Here is a 24202-nt window from a genome sequence, read left to right as displayed (position 1 = left end):
AAAAAAACAGTCCCCAACACATCCCCTCTATCACCAAATTATTGGAAAGAAAAAAGAAATCTGGTCCACCATAATTCATTTTGGGGGTCCCACGACGACTCTGGACCTTCCAGAATATGGGGGGTACGCTCAGAGAACGTATCCCCCTTTTTCTGGCAGTGCAGACCCTCCATGTGAGGAGTGTGGATGCAGTAATACTGCACTCACACTACCTGGGTCCACAGCATGATAGTGTGAGCTGTAGTAAGCTCAGTGTCACTACTAGCAGGGAGCCAACATCTTTTGAAAAGGAGGAGGAGGGATCATGGGGATCGTCGCTGCAGGAGGTAACGGGAGACCGGGGATTGACGGGGTGACCTGGCTGGACCTGGTGAGAACTTTGATGTCGCATCTAACATGTCAGATATGACAGAACACAGAGGATGAGCGCAGCGTGTGCGCCAGCCATTTTAGATGATTGGGTGGGGGCATGGGCCAGGAGGCGCACTTTGTCCACATCGAGGGACCGAGGGAGGAGATTTATCTCCCATCTGACATGTTTGATCATGCCAAGTGGGAGATAAACCATTTTTTTTTAAGGGCCTGAATCGTGATCTCCAGGGTCTCGGCTACCCCTGGCAGCTGAGACTTCAGAGATTTTCCGACGCTATACACTTTTTTTCTTGCCGCCGTTTTAAAATGGCGTATCAGAATAAGTATCCTTTTCTGCCGCCGTTTTAATCCGTAAAGTTGTCATAAAGGGGTTAAAGATCTGTGAAAATATTTTTCCTTGTTCGGATATTGAAGTAATTTTTGTGTCTCTTATCCGTGATTTTCTCGGCTTCATTTTCATGTTATTGTCGTCGTCTTTATTGTTTTTGCTTTTATGATGAGGCTGAAGTCTGTTTCTTCGGCAATTTTTGTTATTTGTTTTTAACGTTTTTTAGCAACAAAAATAAAAAATTACAACAATATAATCCCCTGCAGTGCGGAGCCCGATGTGAATACACTGAAAAGCAGCAACAAAAATGATAAAACTGGCACAAAAATCAGCATCAAAGTGGCACCGAAGAGCGCTATGGAAAGGGTTAAATGGCCTTGGGCCACTGATCTGTACAGGTAAAGCCAAAATAATTTGAGAATAGACTGAAATCAGAGAACAATGGCGGCTTTCCCTTTATGATTACAAATTAATGCTAGAAACCCATTTACATCAGCCGGAAGAGAACTTTACAGAACTCCAGTTACTTATTCACATCTGGGTGATTTGCCTATTTGCTCACCTTGCTGCCAGTTCTGATGCTCAAAACCCATTTGGGCCGGGCTGGAGTGACCTGAGTTTGATGCGGGGCATCACTATGTGTGTATTATTGGTGTGAAATCAATGGCCCAAAGTCATTTAACCCCTTAAAAACACCTGTTACTTAGCCAAATTTCCCAGATTTAAATAATATTTGCTCACTATGTAATGGTGGTGTGAGATCAGTCGCCAAAGTCATTTAACCATTTCAAAAATGCCATTTGATGCCATTTTGATGCTCATTTTGTGCCGATTTTATATACCGTATTTTTCGCTTTATAAGACGCACTTTTCCTCCCAAAAATTTGGGAGGAAAATGGGGGGTGCGTCTTATAAACGGGTGCCTGTGGCTGCATGCCAGCGGCCGGGTACCTGTGCTTGCGTGCGGTGGCAGCCGGGTACCTGTGGCTGTGTGCGGGCGGCAGCGGGTGCTGTGTGGGGTCGGCAGCCGGGTACCCGTGCTTGCATGCGGTGGGAGCCGGGTACCCATGGCTGTGTGCGGGCGGCAGCCGGGTGCTGTGTGCGAGCGGCAGTCGGGTGCCCGTGCGGGCGGCAGCCGGCTGCCGCTTTCACACAGTCACCCAGCTGCCGCCCGCACACAGCCATGGGTACCCGGCTGCCACCGCACGCAAGCACAGGTACCCGGCGGCTTGTACGCAGGGTGGGCGGGCAGCCTGCTGGCTGCCACTCTGTGCATGCGGTGCGGGCGGCTGTGCAGCATGTTACCAGTTGTCCGCGGTCCCACTTTCAAATGATGGAGCCGGTGGAGCTCTTGGATGAGAGCTCCATCTGCGCACGCGCTGCTCCGGGAGTCAGCGCGTGCGCAGATGGAGCCCTTGGATGAGAGCTCCATCTGCGCATGCGTCGCTCCGGGCACCATTACTTGAATCGGGACCGCGGACACACTCCACCACTGAGCACTCCCTGCCGCTGCCACCACTGAGCCGTCGCCGCCGCTGACACCACTGAGCCGGGACCGCGGACACACTCCACCACTGAGCAGTCCCTGCCGCTGCCACCACTGAGCAGTCACCGCCGCTCCCACCACTGAGCCGTCGCCGCCGCTGCCACCACTGAACCGGGACCGCGGACACATTCCACCACTGAGCAGTCCCTGCCGCTCCCACCACTGAGCCGTCGCCGCCGCTCCCACCACTGAGCCGTCGCCGCCGCTGCCACCACTGAGCCGGGACCGCGGACACACTCCACCACTGAGCAGTCCCTGCCGCTGCCACCACTGAGCAGTTGCCGCCGCTGCCACCACTGAACTGGGACCGCGGACACACTCCACCACACACACTCCACCACTGAGCAGTCCCTGCCGCTGCCACCACTGAACCGGGACCGCGGACACTCACTGCACCGACCTGCTGCACGGCTCACCCGCCATGGCTGCTGCCGCCACCACGGACCCCACGGCTCCTGCCACCGCGGACGCCACCGCGCCTGCAACCACAGACGCCACGGCACCTGCAACCACGGACCCCGCTGCCACTGACCCGCCGCGCCTGCCAGCACAACCTGTGCCTCCTGTGACCCCGCTTCACCACCACTGCTGCCCCCCTCCGGTAAGAGAACACCGGAGCATAAGACGGACCCCATTTTTCTTTTTTTTACCTTTTTTTATGTCTAAGTTTGGGGTGCGTCTTATAAAGCGAAAAATACGGTAGTTTGTTGTTGTTGGGTTTTGTTTTTTTTGGTTTTTTTTACTGCTTTTAAGTGTATTCACAGCCGGGTTCCGCACTCTATTGTACTTTTACTATTGTGATTTATTTATTTATTTTTTTTTTCTGTTAACCTGTAAAAAAAAACAAAAAAAAAAACAGAACAATAACCAAAAAAAGAAACCAACTTCAGCATTGTGTTTTTATTGCTGATGTAGAGCGATACCGGTGGGAAAAAGGGAAATAAATGTCTGTTTTTACCACATAGATATCCCGCCACTGAATGACTGCGGCTCAGCATTAGAAGTCCGTGCCAAAAGCGCGGTGACTAAAACCGCATCGGTGCCACCCCTATGACTGAAAGCTGGACGTTGTTATAATACAAGTGGTGTTATCTATTGGACATGAGTGGCTTGACACAAGCAATGCGACTCTTGTAGCCAATGTCCTGGATACGTCTGTGTGTGGTGGCTCTTGATGCCCTGACTCCAGCAGCGTCCACTCCTTGTGAATCTCCCCCAAATTTTTGAATGGGCTTTTCTTAACAATCTTATCAAGGCTGTGGTTATCCCGGTTGCTTGTGCACCTTTTTCTACCATACTTTTTCCTTCCACTCAACTTTCCATTAATATGCTTAGATACAGCACTCTGTGAACAACCAGCTTCTTTAGCAATAACCTTTTGTGGCTTACCCTCCTTGTGGAGTATGTCAATGACTGCCTTCTGAACATCTGTCAAGTCAGCAGTCTTCCCCATGATTGTGTAGCCTACTGAATCAGACTAAGGGAACATTTTAAACACTTAGGAAACCTTTGTAGGTGTTTTGTGGCAATTATTCTAATTTTGTGAGATAATGACTTTTGGGTTTTCATTGGCTGTAAGCCATAATCATCAACATTAACAGAAATAAACACGTGAAATAGATCACTATGTGTGTAATGACTCTATATAATATATAGGAATAGATCCCTCTGTGTGTGCTGACTCTATATAATATATACGTTTCCCTTTTTGTAATGAATTACTGAACTTAACTTTTTGATGATATTCTAATTTATATAGATGCACCTGTATATGTTTATGACCACCTGTAAATATTTCTTAGCTATTTTGTAACAATTGTTATTTTGTATATATGGCTGTTTTTTACCTAATAACAGAGATTTGGATTGACAGTGGTATTTTCCTATATTTCACACATTCGGAAAGGGGGGGGGGTGTCAGTTCAGTATATAAGAGTTTGTGTTTTTTTTTCATCTTACGTCTAGCGATGTGCGAGTGTAATTGTTACTATTCGCTACTCGCATGAATAATATGGTATTCGGGATACTTGTCATGTGCGTTTTTATGTATTCGCCTCGCTATGTTCGTATGTCCCTCCCAGCCAGTTTGGCACCTGATTTGCAGTTACTAAAAATGCTGGCCTTCTTAACCAATCACAATAATGCTGCAGCCATCTTGGTTGTGGCATAACTGTGATTGGATAGCCGTGCAGTATCATAGGGTCTATGAAAGCCCTTCTGTCGCCATTTTGCGCACATTGCATCCAGAGCCAGTGTTGTATGAGTATAGAGATAGAGTAAGCAGTGGCTAGGGAGAGTGTAGGCCTATTAATAACACACAAAGCCCTTTTCAGGGCTACCTGCCTTATCTATACAAGTGTCAGTGTAGCGAATGGTGGGACAGATTTTCGCGCAGGGACTGAGTTTAAAGGAGTGTGTCACTCCATAGTACCGTCCATAATACAATAGCTCTTTTAAGAGCTGAAACCACTGAATAAGGTCACAATATGGAGAGAGAGATTGTGGATTAGGTAGGGAATCAAGACCTATTTCCACAATATTTAGGGGTTCACAGCCTGACTTGTGGCGTCCACATCAGCCACATTAATACATTGCTAGTGGCCCTTGCAAATACATAGCAGGACTCTACTATTTAGTGCTGCCTGACACACTAAACACACCAGTCCTGTTTCCACAATATTTAGGGGGTCACAGCCTTGCTTGTGGTGTCCACATCAGCCACATTAATACGTTGCTAGAGGGCTTGTCAAATACAAAGCAGTACTAGCATTTTGTGCTGCCTGATACACTAAATGCACGTCTCATTATATGCCTTGGAGGTGCTGGCCTGCCCAGCTGCTAGTGTGATGTCAGAGCGTGTTTCTAGCTGGGCCAGAAGTGGCGCTGTAACATATGTTTGGGAGGGGCTGCTATTACTTACAAATTTGGGTGGTCCCTTCCTCATTGATATTCAGTTAGTGGAATACATTTTCCATAGCAGTTTACAATCCGCCCATTGTAGTGCTGGGCTTTACCCTCCTCCTCCATGTCATTTTGCAGCCCTCAATTCAAGTTTTCAAAGGGCCACCAGTTGTTCATCAATAGTAATTGTAAATTGCTATTAAATATGTTTCCCCTATCTCAGTTACAATGAGGGACAAGCCATGACAAGGGTCTCCAATGACAAATATTAGTTTGGTAGGACTACTGTTCTGGTTTGTCCATTGCACAGTATGCATTGTTTAAAAAAAATTAGGCCTATGGCCTGAGTCATGGTTGGCGCAGGGAGTCACCATCACAAGGGTCTCCAATGACAAACAGTTGTGAAGCTGGAGTAGGAGTACTGTCCTGGTTTGTCCACCACAGCACAATGTACATAGTGTTTACAAAAATTAGCCCTATGGGCTGAGTCATGGTTGATGCAGGAAGGAAATGGCTTTATATGAGAAGTGGTGGACCTTAACAGCAGTAGTCAAAATCAACATTTTGGGGAATTTAGTTTGGGTTGCTCTCATCTGGAGAGTTTACAAACTGTGGACAAATCCAGTCCTTGTTGAATTAATCAGAGTAAGTGTGTCTGCATTTTCTGTGGAGAGGCGTGAGCGCCTATCAGTGATGATTGCCCCAGCAGAACTGAAAACACGCTCTGACGTCACACTAGCAGTCAGGCAGGCCAGCACCTCTAAGGTGTATAAGGAGAGGTCAGGCCAAGTCTTCAGCTTGAAGACCCAATAATTAAAGGGAACTGAAGCATCAGAAAGGATGCAGGTATGGTCACTTAAGTACCCCTTGACCATGTTGTGCTTCTCCCTCCTTGGCATTGTTACAGGCACAGATAACCCTTGCTGATGTCCTGGTTTATTGAAAATCCCCCAATTTGTGCACATTTTTCCCCCACTTCTGTTGGACCTGGTGTTTTTGTCTCTCCCCATTAATCTTTGGTGTTTGAAAGAGCCGGCAACTCTGCTGCCAGCGTTGTCTGAGGCTGATGTTTTCAGCAACTGACCTACAATGACCCTCTTGAAGGCTTCCATTGTGCAACCCTTTGATGACTCCAAAAGGAGAGAAGGAAATTTCTCCTTGTACCTTGGGTCCAGAATGGTGGCCAACCAGTATAGGTTGTATGATTAAATGTGTATCATGCGTGGGTCTTGCGACAAATGCTTACACATAAACTGTGCCATGTGGGCCAAGCTGCAAACAGACAAAGGAACTGTGTCCCAACCAGGAGGAACAATACCCATCCTCTCTTCACGTTGACTCACCTCCTCCTCTCCAGCCCATCCATGCTAGACAGACATGAAGCTGGGGTTGAGAGTTCCCTGAGTAGCATCGGGAGTCACCTCGGTAGTACAGAAAAACAAGTCCCCTCCCTCCTCATCCTCTTCATCATCACCCAATGTTGCCTCAGAAAATTGGCAGGGCTGGCTAGTATCACCCATTGGGAAATCTGGCTCCATAGCCACATGCTGGCCACTCAAAGCTTCCTATCTGAGATTATGCATTGATTGTTTCAACAGACACAACAGCGGGATGGTTAAGCTGATAATAGCCTGATCACCGCTCATGAACTTGGTGCTGTACTCAGTTCTCAAGAACCTCACAAATGTCAGCGATCCACACACACTCAACAGTTATGTGTGGTGGCTGACTTTCAGTCTGATGGGCATGTGGAAGCTGGTATTAAGCTAATGCCCTCTGCTGCTCACTAATCATCGAAAACATATGATATGTAGAGTTCCCCCATGTGGGCAGGTCGCACATGAGTCGGTGACATGGCAAATTCAAGCGCTTTTGCAGCGCTGTAAAACCAGCAGTAGTGATAGAGGAATGGCGGAATGGGCACGAATACAGCACACCTTCTCAAGTGAATATGAGCTTACAAGTTGCATGTAATTCTCATACTCATAACTCATAATCCGGCTAACTTTTTGTTTTTTGTTTTTTACCTTCTCAAGTAAGTACAGCAAGTCAGGGTATGTTTTGAGAAATTTCTGAACAACTAGGCTCAGCACGTAAGTCATGCATGGCACGTGTACCAGCTTGCCGACCTTTAAAGCTGCCACCAGATTATGTCCAATATCACAGATGACCAGACCAGGTTGGAGGTGCAGCAGGGAAAGCTACTGATCGGTTTGTTCTTTTACACCTTGTCACAGCTCTGCTGCAGTGTGTGGTTTCTGACCTAAACAGATCAGCTTCAGCAGAGTGTGTTGGCATTTTGCCGATGTGTTGCTGCACAGCTCTCTGCTTGGCAGTGATGGGGAGGGTAATTCAGTAGAGGATTAGCAGGAGCAGGGGAGACAGAAAGTGGCATATGATGAGGCGGAAATCCAGATAGAAGTTGAGCCCGCTATTCTTGGCATGGGTAGGATGCGTGATGTTAACGATTTGCGACTTTGTCTCAGCCTCCACCAGGTGCACCCACTGTGCTGTGACAGATATCTATCGTGCCTGTCCACAACAACTTTTCCACGTGCCTGTTGTTAGGCGTACCTTCTCGGTTATGGTGTTGGTCAGAGCACAGTTGAGATTTTTTAGCACATGCTTGTGTAACGCGGGGACGGCACACCAGGCAAAATAGTGGTGGATGGGAACACTGTATCATGGGGCAGCCACAGCCTAGAGATCATGGAAACACTGTGTTCCCACAAACCTAAACGGCTACATCTCCATGGCTAGCAATTTGGCAATGTGCAAGTTTAGGTTTTGTGCCTGTGGGTGCGTGGCTGTGTATTTATGCTTCCTTTCCAAGTTCTTAGGCATGGACAACTGGACACTTCGCTGGGAAAAGGAAGTGGATGTGGTTGATGTTTGCTGTGTCTGTGCAATCACAGCTTGTGGGCAGGATGCATGAGAGCCTGTTTCCTGGACAGCAGATTGCGAAGGACGTAGCACAGGTGACATGGCAGTGGTTTGACCCGCAGACACAAATTTGGTACCCTGGTGTTCTGCCCACCTACTGTCTGTCTGCAGTTTCCAACATTTTGTCTGCTCTATATTTGAAACTTAACCTTTCCAAAACTGAACTACTTCTATTCCCTCCATCTTCTAACCTCCCTAAACCTGACATCTCCCTCTCTGTGTGTGGTACCACGATAACTCCTAGGCAGCAGGTTCACTGTCTGTGGGTTATGCTCAGGGTCTGTCTAGCCCCCTGGGGTAGCGGGGAATCCCCCGGTAGGCCTCGGGCCCTCAGTGGGCCCCACGTGCCTTAATTAGTGCGGGGCTGTGTACAGCGCCGCGGAGCGGCTGTTTTTTCAGGGCTGGCGTTATGTGCGGCAGACTGGGCAGGGTCCCCACGCTCTGATGCCCCCCCTTACGTTCTGAGGGCCCCCCAGCCTTTCAATCACAAACTGCAGCGATAGCACAAGTTCTGTACTATCGCTGCAGTTTTTACGGGTGCAGAAGGACCTGTGGTGACATCACAGACAGTCATGTGACTCACCGTAGGTCCTGCACTGCGGAAGTCCCAGGCCAGTACATATCCGGTGTACAGGTCTGGATACTGTGTGCTATTCAAATGTACGTGCATCTTTCAGACGCGCCTACATGTGAACAGTGCAGCCGGTGACAGGAGGCGGAGGAGCTGCTCAGCCCCGCACCGACACAGCGGCCGTCATCACACTGCTGCGGGAGCAGCAGAGAAGAGGACATGCAGGGCTGCAGGTAAGCGCTCAGAAGGAGCCGAAGAAAAAAAAAAATCATTCTCACCTGTTCTCCTCCATTCCTGCGGTGCTCCAGACCGCAAGACACAGACCCCCTCAGTGATCCGTCCGGTGCATCGAGCCGCTGCTGCAGGCTGACTTCATTGCTTTACTGCAGTTAAATGCTTTACGGCACCGCAAAGCATTTAACTGCAGTAAAGCCATGATGGCATCCTGCGGTGGCGGCTCCGTGCACCGGACGAGATCATGGAGGGGTCCATGAGCCTGCGGACTGGTAAGGCAAGGACAGCACAGGAACGGAGGACAGGTGAGAATAACGTGTGTGTGTGTGTGTGTGTGTGTGTGTTAACAATGGCATAATAGGGGACAAGAAGGGAGGCCCATTGCTACAGTACACAAGGCTGGGGGGTCCATTGCTACAGTACACAAGGCTGGGGGGCCCATTGCTACCCCCAGTGTCAGTGTTATTATGACACTGACACTCTGGGTACAGGATAATGACACTGATACTCGGATTACAGGATAATGACACTAACACTCGGGGTTCAGGATAATGACACTGACACCCCCCGTGTCATTATCCTGTAACCCCAGTGTCATTATCATTATCCTGTACCCCCAGTGTCAGTGTTATTATCTTAGGCTATATGTAATTACTTTTCAGGGGGCCTCTATATGTGATGATAGTACAGGAGGAGCTTCAGTATAAATACTGTATATGTTAAAAAAAAAAAAAAAAAAAGATTGATCTGTCTATAGAGCAGTGTTGTCAGAATACAAAGGACTAGTGAAGGATTTATTCAACATGTAAAACTAGTTTAGAAACTATAGTGAAGACAAATATTCACCAAAGTCTCCAAATGGAAAAGTGTATTGGGTGGTAATGCTTCACACCACCACATACTGACTCTTAGGGATACTTTGCACGCTGCGACATCGCAGGTGCGATGTCGGTGGGGTCAAATCGAAAGTGACGCACATCCGGCAGTGCATGTGAAGCTGCCGTAGCGATAATGTTCGCTACGACAGCAATCACAAGATATCGCTGCTGCGACGGGGGAGGTTACTATTGCGCTCGGCATCGCAGCATCGGCTTGCGATGTCGCAGCATGCAAAGTATCCCTTAGGGTATGTGCCCATGATCAGGACTCCCCGCAGCGGGTCCTGACCTGCAGGGCTGCGCGTCTCCGCCGCAGGAGACCGCAGCTGTCAGTACCCACAATCAGGCTTCAGTGCGCTGCGGTCTTTCGCTGTGTTCTCCCTACGGAGGAGCATGCGATTTTGCAGCAAACAACTGACATGCTGCAGTCTAGAAAGAAGATCTGCAGGTCAGTGTTTGCTGCGGAAAAAAGAATCACATTGGACACTGGATTTCTAGAAATCCCTCCACTGTGCTTGTACTTACAACGCAGCGTTTTGGATACAGCTGAACCATGCTACAGCCAACATGCTGCAAACACTGATCGTGGACGGCTGGGCACGCACCCTTACAGGGGATTTCCCTATATGGTGGATAGATTGCGGCAGAGGGGGATTAATTTTAGTAAATGTTTCCATATGAAGATGCTGGATAACGTTCTGCTTCTCTTTGAATATATTTTGGCTGATGGACTCAGTGGTTTTCCTAGGACAAGGAATGTCTGTGTGTAAGAAAAACTGCGACTGACTGTAAATAATAGATTTCATTATTAACTACAATCAATAAGATGCTACAAGAAATCCTGTGATATCTGCAGGCACAGGACAGGGCTCTTCTGCGCACTGTAGAGTTTGCTAATAGGCTCACGTTATACTGAGAGAAGCCAAAAATGATCAAGTAATAAAAACATTTACAGTAGTTATAGTGCAGGCCCCTAGAGGCAATTTCCCTGGTAGGCCCCTGGCACCCCAGTCCGACCCTGGTTATGCTCGACACCAATCTCTCCTTCACCTCCTGTTTACAATCTCTTGCCCGCTCCTCTCGCTTGCACCACAAGAACATCTCTAAAATCAGCCCCTTTCTTACCATGGAAACTACAAAAACCCTCACCATGGCTCTGATCCACTCCTGCCTTAACTACTGCAATTCTCTATTAATTGGTCTTCCCCTAACTAGACTCTCTCCTCTACAGTCCATCCTTCATGGGGCAGCCAGGGTCACTTATCTGGCTATCCGTTACGCGGATGCTTCTGCTCTGTGCCAGTCATTGCTGCCTATATATCACAGGATCCAATTCAAATTGTTTGTTCTCACCCACAAAGTTCTCCACAGTGCGGCACCCCCCCCTACATCTCCACCCTCATCTCTGTCTATCACCCTATCCATTCTCTACACTCTGCAAACGACGTTCGACTTAAGGCCGCTTTACACGCTACATTATATCTTACAATGAGTCGGCGGGGTCACGTCATAAGTGACGAACATTCGGCATCGTAAGTTATATTGTAGCATCTAACAGCTACGTGCGATTGCGGTTGAACGGTAAAACGTTCATCGCATGCACGTCGTTCAATTCCTAAAAATTGAACGACAGGTTGTTCATCGTACCCGGGGTAGCACACATCGCAGTGTGTGACACCCCAGGAACGATGAACAGATCTTACCTGCGTCCTGCGGCTCCCGGCCGGCTATGCGTAATGAAGGAGGTGGGCGGGATGTTTACGTCCCGCTCAGTTCCGCCCCTACGCTTCTATTGGCCGGCTGCCGTGTGACGTCGATGTGACACCGACCGTCCCTCCCACTCCATGAAGTGGACGTTCGCCGCCCACATCGGGGTTGTATGGACGGGTAAGTACGTGTGCCGGGGGGTTACTCGTATGTGCGAAACGTTCAACAAATTGAACGTGCCGCACATACGATGGGGACGGTTACGATCGCATACGAACATATGCGTAATATGTTAAGCAGGCTTAACATATATCGTAACATGTTAAGCAGGCTTAACATCCACACTAAGCCAAGCCTCCCACTCCCGGATCTAAGACTTCTCCTGAGCTGACCAATTCTCTGGAATGCTCTGACCCAAGAAACCAGGACGAACCACAACTTACTCAGCTTCAGACGTTCCTTAAAAAACACAGCTCTTTAGGGTGGCCTATCACACTCCCTAATCAAATTAAATTCAGTCCATCCACAACTTCTCACAACATAACTCTCCATCAAAAACTCCACCACACCCAAAAGCATCTCAAAGATTGGCTGACTGATTCAGGCAGCCTTTATCTATCCGCCATATCTTTTTGAGATGGCTGGATTGTCATTGGAAGTGAGCACCTGTACCTTGTCCCCCCCCCCCCCCCCACCTCATTGTAGATATAAGCTCTCATGAGCAGGGATGTTTTTGCTATAATTATTGTATTTTCTGGGGTGCTTGGCTGCCATGTGGTTTCACATACTGGTGGTGCTCAGGTTGCGTTTAACCTGCGCTCTGCTCAACTTGGTATGTCAGATGCTACAGATTACAATTTTTTTCTCTGAAGGACTTTCAGAAAAAATGTCCAGACAGCAGCTGAACGCCCCCTTTCCCTGACTTGGACCACAGTGGGGGTGCTCTTTGGAGCAGTTGACCCAGTTTTCACTCTGGGCAAACCACTACCCCTTGGTGCCTGTGTTGGTGCTACATATCCATCTTCCTCTGTGTTGCTGTGCTGGCTATGAATGTCAACGGTACAGGTCAGATCAGTGGACTCATCATGGACCACCTCGTCTTCCATCTCATCCTCCTTCCTAGTTGAGATTGTAGGCTGCTCTGATGGCAACTGTGTCTCATCATCATCAGTCTCCACCTCTGGAGACAGTAAATCTGATTCCTCAAAGTGGCTTTCTTCTGGCCGTAGGTTCTGAAATACTCAACTCACACCACCTCCTCTCATCCCTCTTCAATGCTGCACGGTGAGAGGCCAGAGCCAACCAAAGGATACATACAAAACAGATCCTCAGAGTGGCCAAGCTAGGGGTCATATGTCTCCTGTGACTGATGATGGGGGGAGGAAGAAGGACCAGGTTGAGGATTGGATGGACCAGCCTTCTGTGTATTCACAGTAGACTGTGTGGTCGTGGAAAATTTGTTGATGCTTGAGAAATGTCTGCCATCCAAGATAGAATCTGCTCTCGCTCTTCTGGTTTAGACACACGTTTACATTCCAGACTGGGAAATTTGAGGAGGAGGAGGGTAAAGCCCAATGCTACAATGGGCGCATTGTAAACTGCTATGGAATATGTATTCCACTATCTGAGTCTCATTGAGGGAGGCACCGCCCAAATGTATAAGTAAGAGCAGTCCCTCCAAAATGTACATTACTGGGCCACCTCAGGGCCCTCACCAAACTCAGGTTTCTTGACACATGCAGGCCCTCTGAAAATTTGAATCGACGACGAATATTCAACGACTAGGTCGGCGCTATTTGAGTATTCGCGAATGTTCGACGCCCAATGTAAGTCTATGGGAAACCCGAATAATTTCATGTTGCACCTAACGGTGACCTGTGGTAAGGAGGAAAAAGCCGAAATGGATGGGAAAAGGCAGAAACAGTATGGGCACAGCCTGTAGAATAATCTGGAAATAATGGTTGGAAATAATCTGAAATCATGCCTGGTCTCTCTCTCTCGCTCTGTCTCTGTGTCTCTCTCTCTCTCTCTCTCTCTCTCCTCTCATTCATGTTTCCTTTTGCCATGCTTTACACTGCAGCTCTGCTCATTCATGTTCCCTTTTGTCATGCTTTACATTGCATGTGTGTTTCAAAAAGCATCCAAAACGATGCATTTTGGGTGTATTTTGAATGCATTTTAGATGCATTTTTGACAGTGCGGTCCCACTCAGCTCTGCTACATTGCCATAGAGTATGGCTGGCTGCGCGATCAGAATAAACTTGTATGAACGTCACCCGACTTCATAGTCGTGGCGCGGCTCTGTCTGATTTGTAATCACAGGTGATGGACTCACCGGTGACCGCAAATCACCTGAGTGACTGAAGTGAGACGCGCGATCAGCGGTGCCATCACTCAGGTTACCCGCGACCAGCTCGAGTCCTCTTCCTGAGAGCGGTGGCCGCGGGCAACCTGAGTGACGTCATCGCTGATAGCATCGCGGCTCACTTCAGTTGCTCTGTGGAGCTCACGGTGAGCGGCGGTGTTCTACGGCTACTCCTGTCATCTTCATGTAGCAGAGCTGGATGCGTCGTGGGACCTCATGTGAATTACGTCGGACCTGGAGGGGTATTTGGGGATTTTAATAAAGTGGTGATAGAGGGTGTTTTTTGTTTGTTTTTTTTTTCCGGCTTTTATTCCAAATAAAGGATTTTTTGGGTGTATGTGTTTATTTTTTTTAACTGGTAGGTTAATCATGGGAGTGTCTCAGATGCCTGCCATGATTAACCTAGGACTTAGTGGGTAGCTATGGGCTGCCATTAACTTCTTATTACCCCGATTGCTACCACACCAGGGCAATTCGGGATGAGCCGGGTAGAGTCCCGGGACTGTCGCATCTAATAGATGCGGCAATTCCGGGCGGCTGCTGGCTGATATTTTTAGGCTGGTGGGCTCCCCATAATATGGGGCTCCCCATCCTGAGAATAACAGCCTTCAGCCATGTGGCTTTACCATGGCTGGTATCAAAATTGGGGGGGCTGCACGCCTTTTTTTAAATTATTTATTTTACTGCACTACATAGACCCGCCCACTGGCGGCTGTGATTGGTTGCAGTGAGACAGTTGTCGCTCAATGTGGGGGCTCATCTGAATGCAACCAATCATAGGCACTGGTGGGCGGGGGAAGCAATGAATACGAGATGGAATAATGAGCAGCATTTTCAAAAGCTGGAGAAGACGCCAGAGCAGTGTGACAGCCGTGCAGAGCCGTACTGGTGATCGGTCAGTGATCGGTGAGTATGAGACAGGGGTGGAGAGAGAGAGAGAGAGAGAGAGAGAGCCTATATCTGGTTCTGCATTCACAGATTTGCGATTTGGTGATTTATGGAGCTGCTAGCAGATACTGGACACAGTCTTCAGCCCTTACAAAGATATTTATTAGTTGTATCTAAGAACGCTCTCCCGCATACAATACAATCTATCTACACCGCCAGCTCCCTATGACTGCGTGTTCACAAAATGGCCGCTGGCTTATATAGCCCCCATGATGCTGTGCGGCCGAGCCAATCACAATAACACTACAACAAAGATGGCTGCGGCATTACTGTGAGAGTAAACAACATCAGATGTGTTCATTGGCTGGAAAACAGGTGCCAGGAAGTCAGAAATGAAAATGAAAGTATCGGAGCGGATGTTAATTTATTCGTCGGATACCGAATGTCGCAAATAACCTGTCATTTGTCGGATACCGAATAGTGGCGAATACATTCGCTCATCCCTACCAACGATATAATGGGCGCATTGTAAACTGTTATGAAGGATTTTTTTTGGTTGTTTTTTTTTCTTTAAATGACTTAGTTTTTAATTTTACCATAAAATCTAGTGGAAATTAAGTAAAAATTCAAAGTGCGGTGAATTGGTGAAAAAAGAAAAAAAAAATCCATCTTTATATTGTTTTTACGCCATTGACGATGTGCTGGAAGTGAGAGGTCAGCGTGATTCTCCAGGTCAGTGTGATTACGGCAATATCAGACTCCCACATTTCTTATTATCTAAGTGGTGACTAGAGATGAGCGGAAAAAAAAAAAACGTTTTTTGTTTCCATTTTCCGACATCGGAGTTGAGTGAGGACTTGTTTTTTGCTTGATGAGCCGACATTTTCATTGATACCATTTTAGGTGCAATACTTTTATGGGTCGGTTTTGCTACTTCATTTCATGTTGAAATTTTTTTTTCCCTACCCAAATGATATCTTCCCTCCATTATTATCTCCATTAATTTTACATATGGGCTCATCTCCTTCCCATTCAGGTCCTTATAATATCAGATCCTTTCAGTGGTTCTATTCTGATTTCAGAAAATTTCCTGTCCAGGATGGATATGGACAGGGATAAGATGGCGGAGAGGATATTACACCTCACCCTAGAGATCCTCTTCCGGCTTACTGGAGAGGTGAGAGATTCTGATGACCTCACATTACATCATTCTTATCTATGGGAATAACAGATGGACAGAACTGGAGAGGTGAGGACTCTGGAAATGTCTGGAGTGAGATTTATTACTGTGTCTCTCCATAACCAGGATTACACAGTAGTGAAGAAGACCTCTAGTGAGCGCTGTCAGGCCCCTGTGTCTGAGGGATGGGGAAGACCCCTGAGCCCAATCACGGGGCCTCCACCTCACCCCCCGATACATGAGGACATCAATGACCAGAAGATCCTAGAACTCACCTACAATATGATTGAGCTGCTGACTGGAGAGGTGACACTCTGGGAATGCTGGGACATTATACAGTAACGCTATGAAGGGATCGGGGGTGACGGTATCCTTGTATGTGTCAGGTTCCTATAAGGTGTCAGGACGTCACCGTCTATTTCTCCATGGAGGAGTGGGAGTATTTAGAAGGACACAAAGATCTGTACAAGGACGTAATGATGGAGGTTCCCCAGCCCCTCACATCACCAGGTAATAGACAGGACTAAATACACACGGCCTATAATTATCTGTATGCAAGGAATGAATTCAGTTCCTGTATGTGTCTCCTCCAGTTCTATCCAGTAAGAGGACAACACCAGAGAGATGTCCCCGTCCTCTTCTCCCACAGGACTGTAAACAAGAAGATCCCGATGTTCCTCAGGATGTGTTTCCTCCAGCTCTATCCAGTAAGAGATATCTACTCGTATTTTCTGCACTAATTTTGTGTTTACATTTTTATGCTTTCTGCTGTGTTTTTTTTTCAGCTGTATTTTCTTTGCTTTTGCTTCTTCTGTTTGTTTCTAGTCCCTTCTCTATGTCATTATGAAGGCAACTCAAAGACCTGCCGAGGGTTCATGAATACCCTGTTTCCCTGAAAATAAGACCTACCCTGAAAATAAGACCTAGTTACATTCAGGGCCAGCGTTGAGGAAGTCAAACTACGCTATTTCTCCGGAACCCCACTCTCTTACAGTCCCCATCAGTTGTATTCTAAGGCTGGGGCCACACGGGGACTACTGCGATCCACTTGCATGACACTCGGCTTGTGCTGGCAGTACAGCAGAGCCGAGTGTCAAGCGTGTGTCCTTGCAACTGAGGTCCGTTCGTGCGAGCAGACCTCAGCTGCGGGGGGCGGGCCGGCACTCAGGAGGGGAGGGAGGGATTTCTCTGCCTCTCTCCTGCATAGCCGGCTATTGCCATTCTCGCACTGCTCTAGCGGTACACCGGTGTACTGCGAGTGCAGTGCGATTTTTCTCTCGCCCCATTCACTTGAATGGGTGCGAGAAAAAGAGTCTCGGATTACAATCGCAGCATGCTGCGATTGTTTTCTCGGTCCGATTAGGGCTGAGAAAATAATCGCTCATGTGTGCTGACATACAGGCTAGAATTGGTCCGAGGGGAATGCGATGTTTTATCGCACTCCACTCGCACTGTTTTTCTCGCCGTGTGGCTTAGGCCTAAGGTTGACTGTTTTAACGACTTTTGATGACTTCAGAGTCATGTGACCTGATGTAACCAAAGGTCTTTTAATTGCAGGAGTCTAAATGAACTGAACAGGACACAGGCTGGCATACAGGACTAGCATTAGGGAAAGGGAGAACAAACTGGGCAATTTCACAGGGCTCCCATTCTCCTAGGGGCCCAAGTGTTTATATGCCAATTAAAGGTGTTCACGCCAATTTTATCCAGCCTTGCCAAAATGGGCAGAGCTTTTATCCAGAACAAGGGTGTGATGCCACCACTACTCTAATTCATAACAATTGTGGCGTTCCCTATGCCAGAAATCTCACTCCAGTCCCTGACGTCATTTTTCAGTGTACATCGCCGGTCTTGATGAATTGGAGCCCAAATGTTTATCTGCACAGACAGGAAGACCCTGCTACCTGCTTTGGTTACAAAGCCTAAGGCTAGGCCATGACTATTGTAGCCCTGGACAACCCCGTTAAATTTCCAGTATCTCTCTTTAACTATTTTATTTTCGTCTTGGAAAAAAAACTCTTAGACAATTTCAATGTTGTGGTTCAATGTCACAGAGATATTTGTAGGTTATTGAACGTCAAGGCGGTGTCAGGATCTGTGGAAACTACACTCTGCCTGCTAACTTCTCTGATGTCTGTGAGCAGCGCAGGGAGACACAGGCATCGAACCACAGGCTTGGGCAGGCTAGCAAGAGTTTTTCTCTGCTGGGTTGCTTGTTAATCTCTTTGATCACACGCTGCAGAGGAGAAAGTATCATTAGCTCCCCTCCTGTATATGCTTGCTGGACTATTTCATTAATGCCAGATATAGTTTACCTATACTAGTCTGGTTAGGTGTTGTGATCCAGACTTACGGGTGGTTGTTGTGCATTATTACTGTGAGCTGTTGTGGTGTTAACCCTTGTTGTCTTTTTGTTGCTGCCTTCCTGCTCTTCCTTTTTTCCTTAGTCGCTCATTGTTTGTTTCTTTGAGTTTGCAATGTGTCCCATCTGTCTTAATCTGTGTTTCCATCATATTCCTGTCCCTTCATTCCTCAGGGGGATAACAGATTAGCTCTGGTCAGGAAAATAATAAGGCACGGGACTCGGGCATCTCCATCTTCAGGGGTAATCCAGAGGTTAGGAATAGCTTAGGGTCCCCAAGTGTGAGGGACAGTGTAGGAGCCTTCTGTCCCTCATTATACTGCAGTCACATTGTGACAATCAGATTATTGAATGTAGAGAAAGAGAGATCCAAATTAACAAAGATGTAACTCTTAAGCCCACTTTACACGTTGCAATTAGTTGTACAATCGCATTTGCGATGTGACACGCCCAGGTTGCATACGGGATCTATGAGATTTCACGTTGGTCGTTCATTTGCTGTCACACGTGCGTTAGTAGTCTATGTTAAATTGGTCAATTTTGTGTGCGATCCTTTAGATCATGTGTTCTGTGACGTATGCATTGGGCACCTTTTTTTTTTTTTTTTATTTATTGACTTGCCAAGCGTGTGTAATGCGTGTGTAATGTGGGATGCGTTTTTACTATGTCATCTGCCATTCAGCTCTGCTACACGGCCGCTAACAGCAGACACAGACAGCCATGTAGCAGAGCTGAATGGCAGATGACAGCAGACAGACAGAGCCGCACTGTCAGAATGAACTCGGGTGAACTTCACCCGACTTCATTGTGATGCTGCGGCTCTGTCTGTGTCGCGTCCTGATTAGCGGTCACCAGTGAAGACTCACCGGTGACCGCTAATCTCCTGAGTAACTGAAGTTAGCAGCCCTCTCTCATACTCACCGATCCCCGATCCCCGGCGCTGCACGGCATTCACACTGCTGAGGCGGCTTTTACTGTTTTGAAAAAGCCGGCCGCCCATTAAACAATTTCGTATTCCCTGCTTTCCCCGCTCACCAGCGCCTATGATTGGTTACAGTGAGACACGCCCCCACTCTGAGTGACAGGTGTCACACTGCACCCAATCACAGCAGCCGGTGGGCGTGTCTATACTGTGTAGTGAAATAAATAATTAAATAATTAAAAAAAACGGCGTGCGGTTCCCCCCATTTTTAAAACCAGCCAGATAAAGCCATACGGCTGAAGGCTGGTATTCTCAGGATGGGGAGCTCCACGTTATGGGGAGCCCCCCACCCTAACAATATCAGCCAACAGCCGCCCAGAATTGCCGCATACATTATATGCGACAGTTCTGGGACTGTACCCGGCTCTTCCCGATTTACCCTGGTGCGTTGGCAAATCGGGGTAATAAGGAGTTATTGGCAGCCCATAGCTGCCAATAAGTCCTAGATTAATCATGTCAGGCGTCTATGAGACACCCTCCATGATTAATCTGTAAATTACAGTAAATAAACACACACACCCGAAAAAATCCTTTATTAGAAATAAAAACACACACATATACCCTGGTTCACCACTTTAATCATCCCCGAAAAAGCCCTCCTTGTCCGGCGTAATCCAGGATGATCCTGCGTCGCATCCACCGCAGCTGCATGGAGGTGACCGGAGCCGCAGCACACACAGCCGCTCCGGTCACCTCCACACAGCAAATGAACACAGCCGTGCGATCAGCTGAGCTGTCACTGAGGTTACCCGCGGCCACCGCTGCATCCACCGCTGCATCCAGTGACAGCGGGTAACCTCAGTGACAGCAGCTGATCGCGCGGCTGTGTTCATTTGCTGTGTGGAGGTGACCGGAGCGGCTGTGTGTGCTGCGGCTCCGGTCACCTCCATGCAGCTGCGGTGGATGCGACGCAGGATCATCCTGGATTACGCCGGACATGGAGGGCTTTTTCGGGGATGATTAAAGTGGTGAACCAGGGTATATGTGTGTGTTTTTATTTCTAATAAAGGATTTTTTCGGGTGTGTGTGTTTATTTACTGTAACTTACAGATTAATCATGGAGGGTGTCTCATAGACGCCTGACATGATTAATCTAGGACTTATTGGCAGCTATGGGCTGCCAATAACTCCTTATTACCCCGATTTGCCAACGCACCAGGGTAAATCGGGAAGAGCCGGGTACAGTCCCAGAACTGTCGCATATAATGTATGCGGCAATTCTGGGCGGCTGTTGGCTGATATTGTTAGGGTGGGGGGCTCCCCATAACGTGGAGCTCCCCATCCTGAGAATACCAGCCTTCAGCCGTATGGCTTTATCTGGCTGGTTTTAAAAATGGGGGGAACCGCACGCCGTTTTTTTTAATTATTTAATTATTTATTTCACTACACAGTATAGACACGCCCACCGGCTGCTGTGATTGGGTGCAGTGTGACACCTGTCACTCAGAGTGGGGGCGTGTCTCACTGTAACCAATCATAGGCGCTGGTGGGCGGGGAAAGCAGGGAATACGAAATTGTTTAATGGGCGGCCGGCTTTTTCAAAACAGTAAAAGCCGCCGGAGCAGTGTGAATGCCGTGCAGCGCCGGGGATCGGGGATCGGTGAGTATATGAGAGAGGGGGATAGACTGACATGGACAGAGAGTGAGGGACAGAGATAGTGACGGACTGACAGAGATTAGTGAATGACAGACATTGTGAGGCGCTTCAGAACGCAGCTTTTCAGCTGCGCTCTGAAGCAGACCTTTTTTAAGCTGCGGTGCAGAGCGCACACCTGCGCACATAGCATCAGACAACAAAATCGTATGAGGGATGTCACACGTTACAATTGACTAGGTTCTTGCAACAAAACGCTCAATTCTAGAGAATGATACGATGTGTTTGCGATCAACGGTTTTGCGTTCAATCCTGATCGCATGTAGCTGTCACACGCAGATACGTCACAAACTATGCCGGATGTGCGTCACTTACAACTTGACCCCAACGACGGATTGTGAGATATATTGAAGCGTGTGTAGCGGGCTTTAAGTTGTCGAAATTGTAAAACAGATTCAGAATACATTTTTTCCTAATTTAATTTCTGGTTTAAAAAAAATAAATGTAATTTCAAGATATCATTAAAAACTAATAACGTGTTTATTTTTAGCAGATGACTGTATTGGGAGTTCAGATGGAAATCTAATATCTTCAGAATTTATAACAGATAATGAAAGTATCACACATGATACATATGAAGAGCATGCTGTTGTTCCAGATATACTTCCAGTCCTTCCTCGGAAAGCTTTATCATCTGATCTTTTCAAACAAGTCCAAAATTCTGATTTATCACAGAATTGTAACCAAAATAAAAGTTACAGAAGGGATGTGGAACATGAAACGGCTCCTACAAGGGAGAAACTATTTTCATGTTCAAAATGTGGGAAATGTTTTACCAGGAAATCAAATTTTGTTGACCATGAAAAAGTTCACACACATGAAAAGCCGTTTTCATGCCCCCAATGTGAGAAATGTTTTGCTCGAAAATCAAATCTTGTGGATCATCAAAAATATCACACTAGGAAGAAGCCAATTTCATGTCAAGAATGTGGGAAATGTTTTATTCAGAAATCACATCTTGTTAGACATCAGAAAAATCACACAGGGGAGAAGCCGTTTTCATGTTCAGAGTGTGACAAATGTAATATTCGGAAATCAGAACTTGTTGAGCATCAAAGATCTTACACAGGGGAGAAGCCATTTTCATGTTCAGAATGTGAGAAATGTATTCAGAAAACAGCTTTTGTTTGGCATCAAAGGTCTCATACAGGGGAGAAGCCATTTTCATGTTCAGAATGTGGGAAATGTTTTACTCGGAAATCAGAACTTGTTCGACATCAAAGATCTCACACTGGGGAAAAGCCATTTTCATGCTTGGAATGTGGGAAATGTTTTAGTCGGAAATCTGAACTTGTTCGACATCAAAGATCTCACACAGGGGAGAAGCCATTTTCATGCTTGGAATGTGGGAAATGTTTTATTCGGAAATCAGAGCTTGTTAGTCATCAAAGATCTCATACAGGGGAAAAGCCATTTTCATGCCTGGTATGTGGTAAATATTTTATTCAGAAGTCAATCCTTGTTAGACATCAAAAAATTCACACAGGTGAGAAGCCATTTTCATGTTCAGAATGTGGGAAATGTTTTATTCAGAAATCAGAGCTTGTTAGTCATCAAAGATCTCATACAGGGGAGAAGCCATTTTCATGTTCAGAGTGTGGGAAATGTTTTATTCGGAAATCAGAGCTTGTTAATCATCAAAGATCTCATACAGGGGAGAAGCCATTTTCATGCCTGGAATGTGGTAAATGTTTTACTAGGAAATCGACTCTTGTTGACCATGGAAAACTTCACACAGGGGATAAACCATTTTTATGTTCTGAATGTGGAAAATGTTATTCTCACAAATCAGATCTCGTTAAACATCTGAAAAGGCTACATAGGGAAGGAACCTTTTTCATCTTGTGAACATTTGAAATGTTTAACTGGTAAATCAATTCTTGTCAACTATGAGAAAACCCACACAGTAGAGGAGCCAATCTTGCATTCGGAATTTGGCAAATGTTTTTATCATTAATCAGGTCCTGTTGTCAGATGAGTCACATGGGAGAAGGCATCATGATGTACCGTGAGTCAAAGAGTTTTATCCAAAAATCAATTGCTCAAGTAAGAGTTGGTCAGTGAAAGCACCATTTTCTTTTTAAGCTTACTGTATTATTATGACCATAAGATGCACCTATATTTTAGATAAGGAAGGTAGGGAAAAAAAATTAAAGCAAAAAATGTAGTCATGGCATACTGTTGTGAGGGGGAATCTGCTGCTGACATAGTTATGAGGGTAATATCCCCCCAATTCTGTACTAATGTGCCCCATTTTGGGCCGCTTCCAGTTATATGTTTCTCTGATCCTGGTGTATACGTTTCCCATCTTTGTCCCATAATGGTATACATGATCCCCATCCTGGTATATATGACTCTCATCTTGGTATGTGTGGCCCTCATCCTGATATATATGGTCCCATCCTTGTATGTATGGCCCTCATCATCGGCCCATCCTGGTATATATGATCTCTCCCTGGGCCCATTCTGGAATTTATGTCCCTCATAGAGAGAGATTTTATCCCTATCCTGGTATATATGAATCGATCCTGTTATATACATATGTCCTTCATCCAGTTGTGGACACAGACAGAAGTGGGTCCCTGTGCAAGAACAGTAATTGGGCCCTTTTGAAGTCCAATAGCTCATCATAATGCACAATTATACCTAAGTTAGAGGTGGAAATGGGCCCCCTTACCTCTTGGGCTGCAAGTTGCACCAATGATATGTCTGCCCCTGCCATGATTCTAGTATATATGTTTCTCCTTATGCTGCAGATATAAAAAAAACAACTGATTATACTCACCATCCCTCTGATCCCATGGTGTGCGGTGTTGTCTTTCATGCCGGCAAGTGATTTCAGTGTGTAAGTGGCGTAGCGCATGACGTAACTACCATGCATCTGCAGTTACACACGGACATCAGCTGCCGGAATATTCACTGTTCCCCACCCCTGGGATTATGAGCATGTGGAGCAGTGAATATTCATTCTCTAATACCAGACAGATGTGATCACCGAGCTGCAGCAGTTAGCTGTTGGCTGGGTGATCATGTGTACTGCTATTAGAGAATGAATATTCACTGCTCCCCATGCTCATAATCCCGCTCATCTCTCAATGGTGGCTTCAGTGCGTAGAGGTAGACTGGATTATGGGTTTGGGGAGCAGTGAATATTCACTTTCGTTATTAGCGGGCATACTGTTATCCCCGGATTCTGCCTCCTGTCGCCCTCTCCTCCACCACCGCACCTCCAGCCACAGTCAAGAGCATCAGGACTATAAGAGGCACTCCCCCTTTTTCCAGCACCCATGA

General features: G+C 46.9%; 1 protein-coding gene across 1 annotated transcript; it reads left to right on the top strand.

The window, feature by feature from the left end:
- The first annotated feature begins 304 nt into the window (after positions 1-304).
- Positions 305-24202, top strand: LOC142313088 (uncharacterized). The gene is made up of 5 exons (XM_075352074.1): positions 305-370; positions 16040-16219; positions 16300-16423; positions 16507-16620; positions 21402-24202. Exons 1-5 carry the CDS (start codon positions 305-307, stop codon positions 22757-22759), a joined length of 1842 nt encoding a protein of 613 aa, XP_075208189.1. The 3' UTR covers positions 22760-24202.

The sequence above is a fragment of the Anomaloglossus baeobatrachus genome, chromosome 5, assembly GCF_048569485.1.
Source record: "Anomaloglossus baeobatrachus isolate aAnoBae1 chromosome 5, aAnoBae1.hap1, whole genome shotgun sequence".
NCBI classification, from domain to species: Eukaryota; Metazoa; Chordata; class Amphibia; order Anura; family Aromobatidae; genus Anomaloglossus; species Anomaloglossus baeobatrachus.
Note: the sequence above shows the minus strand (reverse complement) of the source record. Positions and strands in the feature narration are given on the sequence as shown.

Coding starts and splice junctions, on each gene's coding strand:
- LOC142313088 (XM_075352074.1), top strand. CDS start 305: ATGGGGATCGTCGCTGCAGGAGGTAACGGGAGACCGGGGATTGACGGG. Junction 16,220..16,299: donor TTGAGCTGCTGACTGGAGAG/GTGACACTCTGG, acceptor TGTATGTGTCAG/GTTCCTATAAGGTGTCAGGA. Junction 16,621..21,401: donor GTTTCCTCCAGCTCTATCCA/GTAAGAGATATC, acceptor GTTTATTTTTAG/CAGATGACTGTATTGGGAGT.